Source organism: Cololabis saira, chromosome 11, assembly GCF_033807715.1.
Source record: "Cololabis saira isolate AMF1-May2022 chromosome 11, fColSai1.1, whole genome shotgun sequence".
In the NCBI taxonomy this organism is placed as follows: Eukaryota; Metazoa; Chordata; class Actinopteri; order Beloniformes; family Belonidae; genus Cololabis; species Cololabis saira.
Window position 1 is genome coordinate 38,107,799 of NC_084597.1, and position 19,069 is coordinate 38,126,867.

A 19,069-nucleotide genomic window follows, 5' to 3' on the forward strand; every position below is an offset into this window, starting at 1 on the left:
TACGCCTAGAAAAAAAAAACGGCTTAATAATTAAACTATCAGGATATTTTCAAAATAGTGTTCAAACAGCCTACTTTTCTTGTTGGACTGGACTGGACTGTGTTGGCTGGTAAGGAGATTATGGGGAAGTCATCCGATAGGGTAGGAGGTGGGGAGGAGGTGGCTGGAGTGCTAGAGGCAGGCGTTCCTTTTCCTCCTGCTCGGATCAAAACAATCAGAAGTAAATGACTTAGCGCCGTGGATCCAGGACAAGAAAATAAGTTCACTGACAAAATACAAGCCGTACCTGATGTGCAGTGGAAGCGGCTGGGAAGGTGCGAGGCACTCTGGGAGAGCTCCAAGTTGGGCGACATGCCCCTTGAGGAAGGGGGCGTGGCCATACCGCACAATGAGGAGGGGCTCCACAGAGGGTCCTTCCCCCCACACGAAGAGTTGAGTTCACAGGTGGAGTTCTCCAGAACAGAGAGGGGCGGAAAGAGTCACAACATGGATATAGAAAGCAACAAATGATAAAATGTCTGAATCAGGGAGTTTGGGAAGGATACGTGGAAACCCACAAATCCGGGAGGGAATGTGTGCAACTACAGAGCAATTTCTAATGACTTTTAACTTTATCCATACGTCTTACACCGCAACAGCTCACTTTATAAACAACAGGTTTTGCAGAAAAACTATTTCCATTTTCTTTTTTTTTTTTACTTTTTATTTATGAATTATTTTTTTTTACATTACAAGAAGAAACATATTACAAAAACAAACATGTGAGGTCATGGGATGATTAGTAACTCAAGTCAACTTTAACAACTTCACAGTGTAATGTCACACAGAAAATTTATGAGGTGCCTGTCTCATCGGCTAAATAAATACACCATTTTGCCCACCGATTTTCTCCCAGTTCTTTTTGGAGTTGTATGGAATAGGTCATCTCACTTTGTAATGGCCTTTTTACTTGCTGCCAGCAAGATCTTCAATAGATGAGTGTCTTCCTTGTTCAGTCCGTCAGGAAAAAGACCAAAATAGAGAGATGTGAAGGTTGAGCTGATACTAAAACCCAGTGTATCTGAAATTATTGTTCCTATGTCCTTCCAGAAGGTCTGAATAGAGGGACAGGACCAGAAAACATGGGCGTGATCCGCCATCATTTCTCCACATTCCCTTCAGCAGGTTAGCTGATTGCTGGTTTGTTTAGCCTTCTGTTTGGGAGTGATAAAGAACCGAATCAAGTTCTTCCAGCAGAAGTCTCTCCAGGTCAGAGAATTGGTAGAAGATGACTGTGTTTTCCAGGCGTTCAGCCACATGTCCGAGGATAATTCAATGTCCAGCTCCTTTTCCCATTGCTGCTTTATGTAGTCCGTACTGTCCTTCTTCAGTGATGTTATACCATGGTATACTTTCCTTATGAGACGTTTATTACTTTTTGAGTTATATGCATCGATAAATATTTGAATAACCATTGATGGCCCTGTTGGGTTAGGGCCTTTCACATTTTTCAAGAAATAGTCACGAAGCTGTAAGTACCTGTAGAAGTCCTGCTTATCGAACCCATATGTCTGACATAGTTTATCTATTAAGCTCCCAGTTTTTAACAATAATGCATATGGAAGTGATACCAAAATAGATCCATTGTCTTTATCTGTGATCTTGTAGTGCTGGTATAAAATCAGGGTCATATGCCGGCCATCTGAGTAGTTTAACCTCGTTTTGGAGTTGGAAATTTTTAATCACTTCTACCCATACTTTCAACAAGAGATTCACCCATTGACTCTCTGTCTTTAATATTTCCCTTTCCTTGCCAACACAGCCAAGTATTGACTGTATTGGTGTATCAAAGATAACTCCATGGTCTTCCATTCAGCAATGTACGATGGATTACACCAAAATACAAGGGGTCTCAACTGAGCAGATAGATATTAATCCCTTAAAGACGGGAGGCCCATGCCCCCCCTCTCCCCCGGCAGCTGGAGGGTAGAGAATTTTACCCATGGTCTTTTCTTATCCCATATGAATCGTGAAATCTGCGTATTCCATTCTCTAAATTGTTTCTGGGGAATTTCTACTGGGAGTGATAGGAAAAGGTATAATAATCTGGGAAGAATATTCATTTTAACCGACCTGATTCTGCTGCCAAAGTCAAGAGGGAGCAAGCCCCACCCATTGAAGTCATCATATATCTTTTTATTAATACAGTTATAATTAATAGAAAATAACTGTGTCAAGTCTCTGGGTAAGTTTACTCCCAGGTACTTGATGTGGGATGAATGCCAGTTGAAATTATATTTTACACTAAGTTCTTGTGTGAGAGTATAATTAAATATCATAACCTGGGTTTTATGTATGTTAAGGACATATGATCCATATGTTTCAAGCATTCTCATTAATAGGGGCAAGCCTGAATCCGGATCCATAATTGTGACCAATACGTCATCCGCATACAAGCCTACTTTATACTCGACTCCACCTATGACAATACCCTTTAATCCTGTCTCTTGTCTTATTGCTTGGGCCAAAGGCCCGATGAATAGATTAAACAGACTAGGACTAGCGGGGCACCCCTACCGGCAGCCACGTTGTAAATTTATTGAGTTATAAAGGCTACCGTTAACCTTTATACTTGCGGTAGGGGAAGAGTAAAGTGCACGGATACAACGTACAAAATCTTCACTAAAACCAAATCTGTTCATTGCTAAATAGAGAAATTCCCACCCAACCGAATCAAAAGCTTTCTCAGCGTCTAAACTGAGAATGATAGAGCTAACTTTTTCCTTATTGATCTGTTCGATGATATGTAGGGCTCCTCTTATATTGTCTTGGGTTTGTCTATTTTTCATAAATCCTGTTTGATCCTCATCTATTAGTAAGGGCATTGCTGCTTCCATCCTCTTTGTTAAAATACTAGCATACAGTTTATAGTCTGCGTTTAAAATGCTAATAGGTCTATATCCCTTACAGTCCATCCTATCTTTTCCTTCTTTGGGGATAACTGAAATGAAGGGCCTTTTTTCAGAATGTAATTAAAACAGGTCTCCATTAAAGGGAGCAGGTGTTCTCTCATGAATTTGTACCATTCTGGGGGGAACCCATCAGTACCCGGTGATTTGTTTGAATTCAGGCTTGAAATGCTGTTACTTATGTCCTCCATTTTTATTGGTGAAACAAGGTTATCATTAATTTCTTTACCAAGTGTAGGGAGGCTTAAAGAGTTCAAGAATTCTACAATTGTGTGTCTATTAACCTGGTCTGATTGAGAGTATAAAGATTTGTAGTATGTTTCAAAAGCTTTTTGTATATCATCCAGACTGCTGGTAGGCTTATATGTAATAGGATCTCTGATCTTATAGATAGTATTCTCTGCTTGTTGTTTTCTAAGCCTCCAAGCCAGCAACTTTGTCACTTTAGGGCCTGCCTCATAGTATCTTTGCTTCATAAACCTTATATTTTTCTCAACTTCTTCACTTAATATTTTATCTATTTCCTGCTTGGCATTTCTAATTTGCTGTATGATAGAGGGATCCTTAATAACAATGTGTGCTTGTTCTAAATCTCTCAATGTTTCCTGCAATTTAGACAATTCTTGGACCTTTATCTTTTTCAAGATGGCTGTCCTGGATATGATCTTCCCCCTAAGAACCGCTTTGGCTGCATCCCATAACACACTAGGGTTTACTTCCCCATTATCATTATCCTGTAAATATTCATATAGGTCTGACACTATTGAGCTTATGAAAGCCGGATCATTCAACAAGCCAGTATTTAACCTCCACAGTGTTTTTCGCTGTCTACCATCTAAATGTAACGTAAAATACACCACAGATTGGTCTGAAAGGTCCCTCTGACCCGTTCTACAGTCCTTTAATCTGTGTAGATCCTGGTTATACATAAATAAATAATCTATTCTTGAATGAACTATGTGTCGTGCCGAATAAAAAGTGTATCCTGGGTCTGATCCAGGCATGAACCGCCATACATCAATCATTCCCAGGTCCTTGAGGGCCCTGTTTATACGTTTTTCAGTATAAATCCTTCTTCTTTTCTTATTGGTTGTATCTAATGAAGGATTCAGAAGCATATTAAAATCTCTTGCGCAAATAAGGGTCCCATATGTTTCTGATGCAATTAGACCAAACACCTTTTTATAAAAAGACATATCACTGCCAGGGGGAGCATAACTATTGAATAATGTCACCTCTTTTTGGTCTATTTTCCCCTTTACCAAAACAAATCTGCCCTCTCTATCGCTTATTTCAGATATGAATTCGAACCTAACTGAATTTGAGATCAATACAGCGACTCCCCGGTTTTTATCATTTTATATGAAGAATGTATTTTCTAAAGCCAATTTTTTTTTTTAAAGTTTTTCATGTTCAGCACTAGAAAGATGGGTTTCCTGCCAAAATGCTATGTTTATCCTCTCCTTTTTTATTTTAGATATCATTTTACTTCTTTTGATAGGATTATTTAGCCCGTTTACATTCAAAGAAAGCATGTTTTAATATTGCATTGGTTTTACTTTCGAAACATTGCACTTGTAACATCCCAGACCTCAAGAAAAGAACAAAGTAGAGTAAAACAAGAAAACTCAAGGAACTATAATACAGAACATTGAACTGAAACATTGAACTCCAACAAAAAAGGTACCACCTTCGACAATGAGGGGGGCTAGCCACAAGGTGGGGCCCCTCGCTTGCAGGAAAAAAAAAGTCTTATGGCTCTCTGTAACCCGTGGGTATCAGCCATTATTCATTAATAAAAAAATTGATAATTATTAAAAGAAAATGGGGGGTTGGACAAGGTTTTCAATGTCAATAGTCTATTCCAGCGTGGTAGAGGGCGCGTATTCAGTTCCAGATAAAAAAAAAACTATTTATTTGTATTCCAATGGAGAGAAAAAAAAAAAAAGAAAAAGCACCTCACCGCAATTATAATCCAATAATGGGAAATTGGGAATAAATCGCTCACTCATTCCCTGCTACAGCCGCCGGCTCCGTCCTGCTGTACTCCTGTAGTCTCTTTCGGATCTGCTGCTGGAACCTGTCATTGTCATCTTCCACGGTAGGAGTCAGGCCAGCGTTTCCTCAGTCATGTCCTTGCTTTTGGTCCCTTGAACGGCATCTCCCACGTTGAATCCCCATTTCCGCAAATCTTCTGCTGCTTGCGCCGCATTGTTGTACAGGACGGTACCCGTTTCAAAGAAAATACGCATTCTGGTTAATGGGGTCTGGAAGCGTATTCCGTTCTCTTTCAGCGCCTTCTTGACGGGCGTATATTCCTTCCTCTTGTTCTGCACGTCCGTGGCGTAATCATGATCAAAATACACCCGTTTGTTTTGAACACGTACCTCCTTCTTCCAGGCAGCAATATGGAGAACCTTCTCTTTAACCGAAAACTTTAGAAACCAGACCACCATGGAGCGTGGTGAGGCACTTGCAGGTGGTTTCGGCGCCAGGGCGCGGTGAGCGCGCTCTATCCCCAGGTCACAGTCCACGCAAAGATCCGCTCCCAGCTCTGATTTTATCTGGTTTTCAACAAAAGTCACAGCGGAGGTGCCTTCTGCATCTTCCTGGACACCATAAATCCTGATATTATTGCGCCTGGAGCGCCCTTCCAGGTCAGACACTTTATCTTGTAATTCGCGTTGATTACGCAGCAGCTGTGTGAGGGCGTCTTTGAATCCAATGTCCCATCTTTCGGTTTCGGCCATGTTTTCCTCCATCTCTCCTACTCGCTTCACCGCTCCCTCTACCTGACTTGTCACGTCTTGCATTTTACGGTTTATTTCCATGGTAAATTCGTCCATCTGTTTTTTAATGTCCTCCCGAAAGCATGAGCGGAAGTCAGAAAGATCTTTTTTCAGTTCAACCTGGAGAGCTGTCATGCCCGCAGCCACGGCTTCACCCACCACTTTGCGTATCGAGTCCAAAGTTTCGCTTTCCCTGCGCCCTCCATCTTGTTCCGTTGATCTTTCGCCTGCCGCGACTTCTTTGTCGCTTTCTCGTTCAACCATGTTTGGTAACCCGTATCCTCCTTCCTTGTTTTTGTATGAGTAAAAGTCCTTGAATTAAGGGGAATTTAAGGCTGATACCGGAGCTCTGTTCTTAAGCTGTCACACCATGTAGCGCGCCACCGGAAGTCCAACTATTTCCATTTTCAAGGGTCAAACTTGCTGCAGTAGTATGGATCCCAAGGGCAACGGTAACAAAACGTTTGCATTTAAGGTGTAACCAGCTCGTGTGGACGCGGGCTTAGGCCTGGAAGGAGGATACTTGTAAAGTAATACTTGCAAGTGCCCAGCGTTGCTGCATACGTGCAACAACTGTGTCTATCCAGTCAGCACTCTCTAGCGATTGTTACCTTCCAGTATTAATTCAGTTCGCTGGAAAATTTTACCAAAACAAAATGAAAAACAGTACAAGCAGCCAGGGACATTGAAAAAATGTTAAAAAAAAAAGTGTAAAAACATTTTCATACTGTCTATTAAGTGCAGCTTTTCCATAACAGGTAGATCCCCCATGTTTCCAAGGTTTTAAGTCTGTCTGGGCATCGGAGTCCAACTATGAAGCAAATCCTCTAAAAGACCCCATGAGGCAGAAAAATACCCAGACTCCTCCCTTGTGAGACTGGTTTAGTAACAAAAAGGGAAAGAGAAGATTTCCCTGACAGGCAACTGTTGTTGCTGCCTGCAGAAAGACAACATGAGACGAGAGACATGGGTTTTAATTCCTGTACTTTTACTGTACCGTCCTTCCTATGCCAGGAAGGATGGCTATTACTCAGATTGAAGCTATTTGTGGGATTGAAGTTCGCAGAAAAAACAAACCATCTGAGCCTTTGGACAACAGTTACAGTTCCTTACTAAAGTATTCTTCCATCCTATTTTACATTTTTACAATCTTGTTGCTTTATAACTTATCATTGAGAACATTTTAAGTGTTTTTTACACGGTGACTTTTCCTTGATTGCCCAAAAGTCCAAGTGCTCTGTTGGATATTGAGATTTCTTATCCGACCCTGAACCATATTTCTTCTGGATCTGTTCCTGCTCCGATTTTGTGTCTTATAATGCCATTTATAGTTTTCGAGCCTAATAATAGAGATGTTCTGATACTGGCTTTTTTCTGTCCAATATCTGAGCATTGGGTATTGAACCAATACGTGGAGCTTTTTTTTTTTTCTTTGATGAAAACATTGAGCAAATAAAAAAGTACAGAATATTAAAAGGAAATAATCAAATATATGAAAAACATTTAAAAATGTTACCAAAAATACAGCCACGAATATGCAAAATAAATTATATTTAACCAACTGGGGGTGCAGATGTGTGTCATAAAGCTGACCAGAGTCATCAGTCAGTTTAGTGACAGGCATATCACTATACAGAGGTGGTCATCTTGAACAAATAACAGTTTTGTGCATCATTGGTTTGGGTTTCAGGGGTTCTTTGGGGAACTTCTCTTGTTTTTGAAAAGGAAACTCCAAAGTTTTCTGCTCTGGTTCATCCCTTTGTCCCTTTGACTTGAATAACTTGTGCTTTTTCACCCAATGGCTCCTTATTTTTAGCTACATATGATACCCCATTTTCAGTGGTATCTGTGAATGTTTCTGATACTGGTATCAGTACGGGAACAACTCTAACGATTGATGCCTTACCTGCCTTCTGGAGATCTGTGGGCTTCGGTAGGATGACTGTGTCCCTGAGAAGGGGGGCAAGGACAGAGGTGGGGGTAGAGACTGCCGTGGAGTTGAGAACGGGGTAGACGAGGAGCTTCCTGTTGTCAAGGAGACAAACGGTCAGCTAACGACCTATGGTCTCTCTGATTGTTGGAATGCAATTTTATATTAGGTTGTTTAATGTAGTTTGAAAAAAATATATAGAATACACTATAGAAGTATTGTTTGATCATTAATAAATCATTAACTGAAATAGTTAGGGCAGGGCGATATATCGAGATTTTAATATATATCGATATATTTTCAAACACGATATGGTACGAGACAATATCGTTTATATCGATTTAAAAAAAAAAAAAAAAATTTACATTTTTTTTTTTTTAGGATTTTGATATAGCTTATTTTGTGACAAATTGACTTGAATGTTTTATTTGAGATTTGCACAAATGTTTTGTCATTTGCACAACTGTCAACCTCAGTGGAAAAGTCTGCCTGTTACTGTCTACATTGTATTAATTGCACAGTGTATTTTAATTTAATTGTTATGCAGGAAAGGGATATTTGTTTTATTTTATTCAAGAAGCATTTTTATTCTATATATGCAGGCAGTTTATTTTTATTTCATTTGTTTTATACATTTTGATATTGTGCAGACCTCTGTTAATAAAGAAACCTGTGTGACATTTGGCACGAGGCTTTGTATTAAAACTGACTGTTTTTTTAAGGGTTTGCCTCAGAAAAAAATGAAGCTAACAGAGATGCTATGCTATAATGCTTTGGGGGAAACCCCATTTAAGGCACAGAAAAAATATTGAGATATATATCGAGTATCGCCATTTAGCTAGAAAATATCGAGATATGACTTTTGGTCCATATCGCCCAGCCCTAGAAATAGTTAATGCTTTAATCAAGTAATTTTCCATCCAAATGTGGCTGACACACCTTCAAATGTAAGAGTTGAGCAAGTTCTAGTAGAAACCATAAATCATGTTCATAAATGCAGTTAGAAAACAGCCACTCCATCATAACTCAGGCTTCTGTGACTGACAGTACTTTGAATTTTATTAAATGTAGATTGACTATAACAATACTCAAGAGGCAAAAACCAAACTGCAGCATAAGCACTTCCTTTGACTTTGCTTTTAAATCATGATAGCGTAGCTAACTTGATTTTAAAGCGATCTTTTCGCCGACTGCAACTTCCTGTCATAACAGCATGTATATTAAAGCCTTTCCTGTTGTACTGTGTGTTTCTTGCTAAGGAAAAAACAACATACCGATAAAAAACACTATCCTGTTTCTGAGCAGCTCTAGCCATCTGACTCATTTTGAATTTTGAAAAATAGGCTCCGAAGCAGACTCATCGGCATATAGCTAAGTTCAAGATTTCTGTTCAGACAGTGCAGTTTTTAGGTGTTTTTCATGTTAGCTGATGCACGCAAAATGGAGAAGAAAATATCTTTTGCAATCATGTTTTTGGATAGAGATCAATCATCACATAACCAAGGGCCAATTCAACCACTTCAATACAGACACATTTTTCTTAATTATTATTATTTTTTAAATCACTGTTAAAACCTTTCAAGTGTTGTGTACATTGCGGTTTTCTAACCATAGCTGCTGTGAAGGTCTGTGTAGGGGCTTGAAGTGCAGTCTTGGGGTCGCAGGTGAACTTGGGGGTAAAAATTCTCAGGCATGGCGGCGTAACCCTCCTCACAGGAGGCCTCCTTGGGGTCTAGAGACACTTTGGCACATTCAATAACGATATCATGGATTTCATACTTCTTCCACCTAAAAGAAAATAGAGTAATGTTAGCTACAGTCAGGCAGTAGACGTCAACAAAAAGATAAAATGTGGATTTGTTTTGAATTTGTCCCCCAGGAAAGAGAAGGGCAACACTTACCTAGTGGGGTCCAGCTCATGGTCCTTGGTACCGGTCACCAGTTCAGGGTGTATACGGACATGTTCAAGCATTGGCTGAAGGATGGACACAACATCAATATTGTCAATCATTTTCAACAAAGCAGACGAGCAGCAACGGAGCACAAACGCGTGACGCGTGAGCTCACCTTCACTACCTCCTCAAAGGTTTCCATGTTCTCCTTCATGCTGTAATGGGAACGTAGATAGGACACAAAGTTGCATGGGTACATGCCGTACAGCCTGTGGAATAGTGAGTAGACGCTAGCGTGCAGGTGGATTAGGTAAACTTCTGAAACATGCCCTGGATATGAAGAAAAAAACATTGAAAATAAAGCACAAGCATTATGCTTAAAAGGTAAACTCTTACACACACAAGCAGCAGGTATTTACAGGGCAAACATTCCTTTTATTCACTTAACCGTTAAGACGGCTAAGTTCAAAGTGTGCCAGGCTTCAAAATTACTATTCAACTATTCAACATTACCAGACACAAACCTCCCCCTGAGCTAAACGTTTTAGTCTGGAAAGTGAAATAAGATGGACCTGTTTTTGTTTTTTGATTAAATAATATTTAAGAGAGACTTTTTGGGATATTTCCTGTGTGACAGTAATGTTCCTTCGTGTTTACTAAAAGGTTTCACCAGACTGAAACTACCATTTCGCAATTTAGTGAAACCGGAGTTAAAGAATTGGGCACTTGGGTCCGATAAAGTAAGAAATGGTTAGTGGTGCAGGCAAACCATTTTCCAAACTAGTTCTGTGAGAAACACCATCTGGTACGTCTCAACAGTGTCCTGACCATCTCCCAAGGACGTGGAGATATGTCAGGAAACACATCATGAGTGGACATCTTTAACATTTCTTTTTTTTCCACACACGTATTAGGGCTGGGCGATATATCGAGATTTTAATATATATCGATATATTTTCAAACGCGATATGGTACGAGACAATATCGTTTATATCGATTATTAAAAAAATATATATATATTTTTTTTCTTTTTAATGATTTTGATATAGCTTATTTTGTGACAAATTGACTTGAATGTTTTATTTGAGATTTGCACAAATGTTTTGTTATTTGCACAACTGTCAACCTCAGTGGAAAAGTCTGCCTGTTACTGTCTACATTGTATTAATTGCACAGTGTATTTTAATTTAATTGTTATGCAGGAAAGGGATATTTGTTTTATTTTATTCAAGAAGAATTTTTATTCTATATATGCAGGCAGTTTATTTTTATTTCATTTATTTTATACATTTTGATATTGTGCAGACCTCTGTTAATAAAAATGTACCTGTGTGACATTTGGCACTGACTGTTTTTTTAAGGGGTTTGCCTCAGAAAAAATGAAGCTAACAGAGATGCTATGCTATAATGCTTTGGGGGAAACCCCAATTATGGCACAGAAAAAATATAGATATATATCGAGTATCGCCATTCAGCTAGAAAATATTGAGATATTACTTTTGGTCCATATCGCCCAGCCCTAACACGTATGGACGGCTTGCTTTCTGATGTATGATCAATATGATCTATTAACATAAAACTGTCTCTAGTTATGAAACCACACATGAAGCCTGAAAGCAGCCTACTCGTATTTAAAGGAGGATATTATGGGATTAAAATTAAACAGTACTATTTTGTTTCTAAACCATGACACAAAGTTCCCACCTGGATTCTTAAGGTTCCACGATGCCAGACGGCCAAAGATATCAAAGTATTCCCATAGGTGTTGTTTCCCAGCTTGGGGGATCATGGGCAGCAGAGTGATCAGCACCAATACTCCGGTTATGAGCACCACCACGTCTGTGTCCGCCTGGAACGATCAGAAGGTTGAAGTTTTTAACTTTGACAAAGGTGGACATTAGAAGGACACTTAAACTGTTAAAACTGAGACTCTGACAGATGCTTGATCTATGTCTTTCTACCGTATGTCAGTATTTTTATCATCTTGAGGATCATGTAACCGAAGCAGTTCTTTAAAGGGGACCTATTATGGCATCTAATACCTATTTTAAACAGGCCTCGAATGTCTTAAAAACAAGCTTTTGATTGTTTTTGCTAAATAAATTAGAAATTCGGCCTCTGAGCCATGTCTTTATCTTCCCATTCTCTAACCTCATTCTCTATGTGGGATTCTGAGTGGGCGGGGCTATGATAATGAGGCTCTGTGCTGATTGGCTGCCTGAATGATGCGATACACCGCTACGAAAGAAAAGAAAGAAAAAGAAAAAATGTGTTTTTCATAATAGGTCCCCTGAACAGTTTCCTGAACAGTTTGATAAAAAGTTCAATATAAAGAAGTCACTGAAGATATCAACATCTGTTCTCCATTTTCTCTGTGTGTAGTAGTCAGCAGTCAGGCAGTTATGTGAGGATGTTAACATCTCAATAAACCTGCCCTGAAGATGATACCAGACGAAAAGTCAAGATCATTCAATTTATTACAATTATGATAATTCATAACGATGAAAATTTTTACCACAGAACAAAATTTTAAACAAATCAATAAATAGCAGTAGATATATTTCACTTTGAACCAGCGCTGTATACACATCGTCTAGCTGTTAGCATGGCTTAAATACAAATCCACCTACCGGTAATTAAAAAAGGATTTGATCGACATATATTTGAGGATTGCAACTACATATACCACCACTTCATAACTCTTAGAAGTTTTGGAGATAAACTTCTGAGGTCTTCTCTTCCCATCTTCTCCAAATCCTAACCACAGGAATCCATCTGTGACACGTTTATGGTGACTGGTTGAAATTATACTAAAAGTACCATAATTAGACCTGAATGTACAACTGTTAGTGTAGTATAAGCTTAACGTTAGCATTCATTACTACACCTGAAAAATCTCAACTCTGCCAAATCTACAATAGCTCTTAAAGCCAACACCAATTCTGACCAGATGGGGGCATTTAGACCTGTTTTGACAAAATAGCCGCAAACAATACTTAGTTAAGTGGCAGATGACAGATGGCATCTCTTGTAATAGCAATCTGTCCCACTAGAGTACACACTTGTACTTGAAACATGTACTCTGATCCCATGTGGTCAGAAGTGGCTTGCTACATAGAGTGGCTTTAACATCATTTCGGAATAGGTAAACAAAACACAGAGAATTGGAGCAACTGATAAGCCCAAGATTAATTTAGAAAAATATACAATGAAGGAATTACAGTATGATTTAGACACAATGGCCAGTCGATGAGTTAGCAACAGGGACAGAAAGACGACAGAAATCAGAGAACCAAGCCATGAAGGTACACTGAGCTTTATTGATCCCCCAGTGACTCATAAGATGATTGCTAATCAAGTTCAGCCCAGTCTAAGTATACAGAGAAGCACTGGCTGCCTTGTAATGTTGCTCACTCCAACAACAGCACGCTTTCTGTGCATTCTTCTACTAAATTGAAAAAAATAAGAAAAGAGCTTGACTGCCAACTTAAAGAACAATGACGAAAAAACTATTTAACAGCACCAGCAGCTTCTTTGTTCACCAGGAAATATCCGGATGATTACCTTCAAGCATTTCAGCAGCGACAGCAGCAGAGGATATCGAGCGATCTTGTGGATCCAGGACGGCTGCTTGCGGACTACGTGACCAAGCAGCATGAGGGTGGGCAGGCGGCACGCCTGTTTGGTCATACAGTCGTTCATCTTGTCTAGAAGGTGCTGTGGGGGAGGGATGCCATGGTTAGTTCTGAATCCCACACAATCAGAGCTGAGAAAACGCAACTGAATTTTCTTCGCGGTAAAATAAAAGTGCAAGGAAGACATTCTAGTTTATATATTTTTTTTTTTTTTTTTTGATTGAATTGTTTATTTCGAACACATAAGGAAAAAAATATAAGATTTTAAAACAAATTCAAAACATACAGAAAAAAAAAGCAACAACAACAAAAACGTAATACAAACAGGGGAAAAAAAAACAGTGTCCGAAAAGGAGCAGGTAGAAGTAAAACTTATTTAACCCTGCCCCTTTGTTACCTCTATCATAAATTAAACATAAATATTAATAATAATTTTTTTTTTGTAATCTTTGCAAGGATATAAAATCCCGTTCAAAGCTTGAGTATTAGCTTAAGCATTAAGTACAATAAATAGTAATGGTTTACAGATTATTTATACCCTGTATTTCTATCTTCTCTATGGGGCATTTTGACTACTGTTGCATCACTTTTTTTTAACAACATGATTGGTTCTCACCTTATCATGTGGCTCTCTGACAGAGGAGAGGATATGCAAGGCCTGGGGAGAGTTGGTTTCCAAAAAAAAATCCACCAGCCCATTCAGTAGCATGGAACCTCGCTCTTGAAGAAAAACAAAGGACATTTTGAATGTGTTTTTTTTTTGGGATACTATTTGTGTCTTTAAAAAAAAAAGGGATATTCATAACAACATCTTGTCCAATCTTGAGACACACACGCTCCAAACAGTAACCAGCAGTAGTATCAAACAAGCCAGATGGGCCTACCAGTGCTGAGCTGCTCGTTGATAAGGCCTCGGATCTCTTCAAGCTGCTGGAGGTCAGAGGTCTCCAGGAGTGGGAGGAGGTCCCCCACATTGGGCTGCTCCCTGGCCATGATGGCGGCAGTGCTGGAGGTGGAGGCCACGTGTCTCTCACAGTGTCCGTCCCTGTTTGCCTGGAGGACTCCTGGGGCCCACCTGCCAATACAGTCTCCAGGCCCCTCTGCCGATGCACACAAACAATACCCAGAATTAGTTTGAGCCCTGATATAAGATTAGTGCGCTGTGACAATAACAACTCAGCTGTGGGAAGCAGGGTTTGCACTAACGGCCTCTCCTTTGATTGGTCAGTGTTATGATCTACTTCAATATTTCAAAAATGACCCTTAGGAATAAATAAACCACCAAGAGTGTTAGGTCATGGGTAATAACACAGAAGGTTTTCTCAATAATCCTATGTAATTTATGATCATTATAGATAAGATGAACCCCAGGTTTTGCTGCGGGGAGATAGGGCTGGGCGATATGGACCAAAAGTCATATCTCGATATTTTCTAGCTGAATGGCGATACTCGATATATATCGATATTTTTTCTGTGCCATAATTGGGGTTTCCCCCAAAGCATTATAGCATAGCATCTCTGTTAGCTTCATTTTTTTCTGAGGCAAACCCCTTAAAAAAACTGTCAGTTTTAATACAAAGCCTCGTGCCAAATGTCACACAGGTACCTTTATTAACAGAGGTCTGCACAATATCAATGTATAAAACAAATTAAATAAAAATAAACTGCCTGCATATATAGAATAAAAATGCTTCTTGAATAAAATGAAACAAATATCCCTTTCCTGCATAACAATTAAATTAAAATACACTGTGCAATTAATACAATGTAGACAGTAACAGGCAGACTTTTCCACTGAGGTTGACAGTTGTGCAAATAACAAAACATTCGTGCAAATCTCAAATAAAACATTCAAGTCAATTTGTCACAAAATAAGCTATATCAAAATAATAATAAAAAAAAAGTTGTTTTTTTTTAATAATCGATATAAACGATATTGTCTCGTACCATATCGCGTTTGAAAATATATTGATATATATTAAAATCTCGATATATCGCCCAGCCCTACGGGGAGATACTGCATAACTGGAACCCCCCCCCCCCCCCCCCCCCCCCCTCCCCCTCTTTGTGTCAAAAACACACAGTACACTACCCACCAGCGTCCCACAGCAGCCAGTAACAGGCCGGTGAACAAAGCGGATCATTCAACAGCCTAAGAGCCTCATATTTCCCTCAGGTGTTGGTGGAGAATGAAAAAAGTTAAAGAGGAGAGTGAATAGCAGCAACTTCATGCCACCATGTTTACCGGTGGTGAGCAGTACCAGATTAACTTCTCCATTTATCATTAAAACATCTGGAAGATTATCATGCTCGGCTGTTTTCGAGGGTCTTTAATTATTTCATATATCACAGTCCCCTGCTACATTTTTACATTTTTCCAATGACCACTGGTCAGTCCTACGCATCAGCTTGGAAGACCAACCGCATCTCTCATTACTGAAGAGCTCGTGGATTTCCTCAGACAACTTTCACAGTTGATGAAAGTCATGACTTTGAATGAATTCATTTATCATTTGTTCTGGTACGTGCCCCCACTTGGCCTTGCCTGGCGCATAACAGCATTTATCTAATAAGATGCCTCTTTGACGTTATAAAACTAGAGAGAGAGAGAGAGAGAGAGAGAGAGAGAGAGAGAGAGAGAGAGAGAGAGAGAGAGAGAGAGAGAGAGAGAGAGAGAGAGAGAGAAGTTCCTCTGAGGAAAGTTGTTCAGTGCAAAGTCACACATTATCACTGCATGTATGTTCAGTTAGGTCCAGACGCATTTTGATCAAATATGAAGAAAAATAAATTACATATGTACGGTGAGGGTAAATGATCATTTAACTGTTTGGAAAAAGAAACGTTTCTTTTTTTTGATGTGTCACCTTGCTTCTAATCTGCATTACAGACCAAGTTCCTGACATTGAACCAGCTGAACCAGCTACACCCATGAAAATACCACCACCATGCTTCACAGACATGCGATTCTAAGGTCGTAATGCACGTTGTGGGAATCATACTTAATTGTGTCTGAAATTATTTAAAAAAAAAAGACTTCTCACCACCAGATGAGAATCAAAACGTCTTTGCTGAGGTCTAAGAGCCCAGATATACTTGCTGTTTGAGCTTGCGTTCGCGTGCACCACCAACTGCAATGTCACTCGCGTAGTAAGCGAGGAGAGCGCGTCGTACCGGCGGTGACCGATAGGGGGCAGTAAGCAGAGCAACAGTCAGAAAAGTGATTAAATATTTAGTAGCAGCGGTAGTAGCAGTAGCAGATGCGATCTCGGCAAAGGAAACGGCGCCAGCAACCTCCGCGTCGTCACTTGTGGCCAGCTGGTATCTGACCGGGACCAGCGCCACTCGCTGGCAGAGAGAGAACTGCAGGTCGCGTACGCGTTCAGTGTCTTTTTTAGAAAGTGCACGTCAACGCGTCAAATGAACGCAGGATACGCGTGACGGCAGGGCTGTACAGTGCGACAGTTTTCATCGCATTTGCAAATAAAAATCATCCGGTGCGAAGAGAAATATGTATCCACTCGCATTTGTGCGAGTGAGTTGCGCTGGGGTCATGTTAAAAAAAGTGTGAAAATCATTATGAATGTCTCTTGACCTACATCAGCCTTTCTCAACCGGGGTGTCGCGGCACCCTGGGGTATCGTCAAAAAAATTACCTATTCTGACATTTCATATATAAATACCGTATTTTCGCGACCATACGGCCGGGGCGCCGTGTGGAAAGGCTATTAATACTATTAATACATCCATGATCCGACCGCGCGCGCCGACTGCGCCTCGAAACGCGGACCAAAATCTTACTCCGCTCAGAAGAAAGTAGTACCTTTTTGCGGTCCCGATCACGGGACTCTAGCAGGGTTTTGAGCTCTGAACTTTTAAGTCTGGTGTAGAGTTAAGCCTTACCTTATTAAATTAAACCTTTTTCGGGTCGTGAGTAGGATAAACAGAGGACAACTTCTGCTGAGTTTGAGAGTACTTTACTGTCCGCTCAACAGTGTAGGATTTTAGAACATCAACACAGGAGCTAGTGCTGTATCACTCCGCCCAATCTAAAACATATTAACAACTACAGATAAACTGACTAGTGTAATTATAGTCCCTGATTTACATCAGAATATAAAGAATATATTTATAAAATAATGAACCCTGAATCACCAAAATAACCAAAATAAATCTCCTCTTACACTTATAAGGTGAGCATGAATCAATCTTTTTTATGATGTAAAATTGTATGTATTTATTTACTTTTATTTATTTATTTAATTTTAGTGGTTAAATTTCTGGAAAAGAAAAAAGTCAAATCATACATGAGAGAAATTATTCAGTTTGTGGCAAAATATTTTCATTGTATGAAACTGAAGATGCATAATGCAAACCTGACCTTTACTTTTAGTTCAGTTTGTGTAAAAAGGTTGGCCTGGCTTTCTCTTTAAAACTTAAACAGTTATAAAGCATTACAAACTGTAACAATAGGGCAAACGCACAGTATTGTTTTGTATTTTGTGTCTTTCAAATAAAAGACAATTTTTTCCAGTCATATGTTCCTCATTCAAGGTTGTTAAAAAAATAATGATATAATATCGTATCGTTATCGTGACCTCAATATCGTGTATCGTACCGTATCGTGAGATTAGTGTATCGTTACACCCCTACTAACTGTCCATCCGGGTGTGCTAGTAAATTTTTATTTGTGCTACTAAAATTTTTAACTTGCTAGCACCAGTGCTACCATTCAAAAAAGTAAGCGTACAGCCCTGGACGGCCATGATGCTTACGTGTTCTGAACAGCAAGTATATCTGGGCAGGAGTGTATTTATTTATTCTTCTTTACACTATCATGAACTTGCTCAAACCTTGGTAGATCCTGTAAAACCAGGTGCCAGTTCACATCTGTTATTGTTTACTACAATAAATACATTTTTAATAATATAATTATAAAGGGCTTTTACGTTTTTCAATTCAAATTGAATAAAATTGATTATAAATGAATGGAACTTGAATTGAACTTGGTGGCTTTCTCTGTCCAGTGCCCTGAGATGACTTCTTGGCATCATACAGTGGTGTCATACAGTTAAACAATTTTGAAATGAGTTGTATGAACCCATCTGAACAGGTGCCAGGTCTGTATGATAACTGAAGTCGCACATCCATTACCCCTAAATATTTATCAAAACCTAAATATCGCAAAGAAAACTTGTAATGGAAATGGCTCTAATTCAAAAAACTTGAATATCTCAAAAGTCTTTATACGCTTTCACAATGCGGTTTTTCATTTGATGACGTAACCGGTCGATCCAAAGTCATCAGAATCTAGTTTCCAGCTGTTCTTGGTCTTATTAATACAATGTATTCACACTATAACACTACTTAATCATCATGCAATACTGCATTACCGGTACATAAGGGCTTTGCCTATGAATAATTTGAATGATCATCCACTGCCTTCATCATCTGACTGTTCTTAACAGTGGTAGTGGCAATCACAATAATTTGTCACAGACTGAAGAGGTTTTTGTCCATCTTCTTCAAAGTTGAGATTTTCTTTATCGTCATTTTGACGAGAACTCTTGCAGGATGAGATACGGAGAGTTACAATTTCAATTCAATTCAATTCATACTTTATTAAAGACACATCTTAAGAAGAGGTCCATAGTACAGAGAAAGAACTAGGAGAGTTACACTCAAGAAAAAACCACTGCAATAATATTTATATTATGGAGCAAGGCTTCTGACTGGTAGTCAATAGCTAGGCATCATAACTTCTTCATCAGTCATCGTCATGCTATGAAGCTTAGCAAAGTAATCAGCAGTTTGTACTCATAGGTTACTAACTAGCAATCAGCAGTGAAAAATTATATGCAAAATGGAATATTACGCT

The 19,069-nt window shown here is 39.2% G+C and overlaps 1 protein-coding gene across 2 annotated transcripts in view; it reads right to left on the bottom strand.

Moving 5' to 3' along the window:
- tsc1b (TSC complex subunit 1b) overlaps positions 1 to 19,069 on the bottom strand; it is a 51,841-nt gene that overhangs the window by 25,498 nt on the left and 7,274 nt on the right. The window contains exons 2-11 of one of the 2 annotated variants that reach the window (XM_061734452.1): positions 14,079 to 14,294; positions 13,811 to 13,914; positions 13,124 to 13,276; positions 11,264 to 11,408; positions 9,735 to 9,889; positions 9,569 to 9,642; positions 9,277 to 9,455; positions 7,644 to 7,762; positions 287 to 452; positions 75 to 196 (exon numbers count right to left, since the gene is read on the bottom strand). In XM_061734452.1, coding sequence (XP_061590436.1) covers positions 75 to 196; positions 287 to 452; positions 7,644 to 7,762; positions 9,277 to 9,455; positions 9,569 to 9,642; positions 9,735 to 9,889; positions 11,264 to 11,408; positions 13,124 to 13,276; positions 13,811 to 13,914; positions 14,079 to 14,187 — 1,326 coding nt within the window. In that variant the 5' untranslated portion in view covers positions 14,188 to 14,294. Of the gene's footprint in view, positions 1 to 74; positions 197 to 286; positions 453 to 7,643; positions 7,763 to 9,276; positions 9,456 to 9,568; positions 9,643 to 9,734; positions 9,890 to 11,263; positions 11,409 to 13,123; positions 13,277 to 13,810; positions 13,915 to 14,078; positions 14,295 to 19,069 lie in introns of those variants that run through there. The other variant, XM_061734453.1, reaches the window with a different exon arrangement.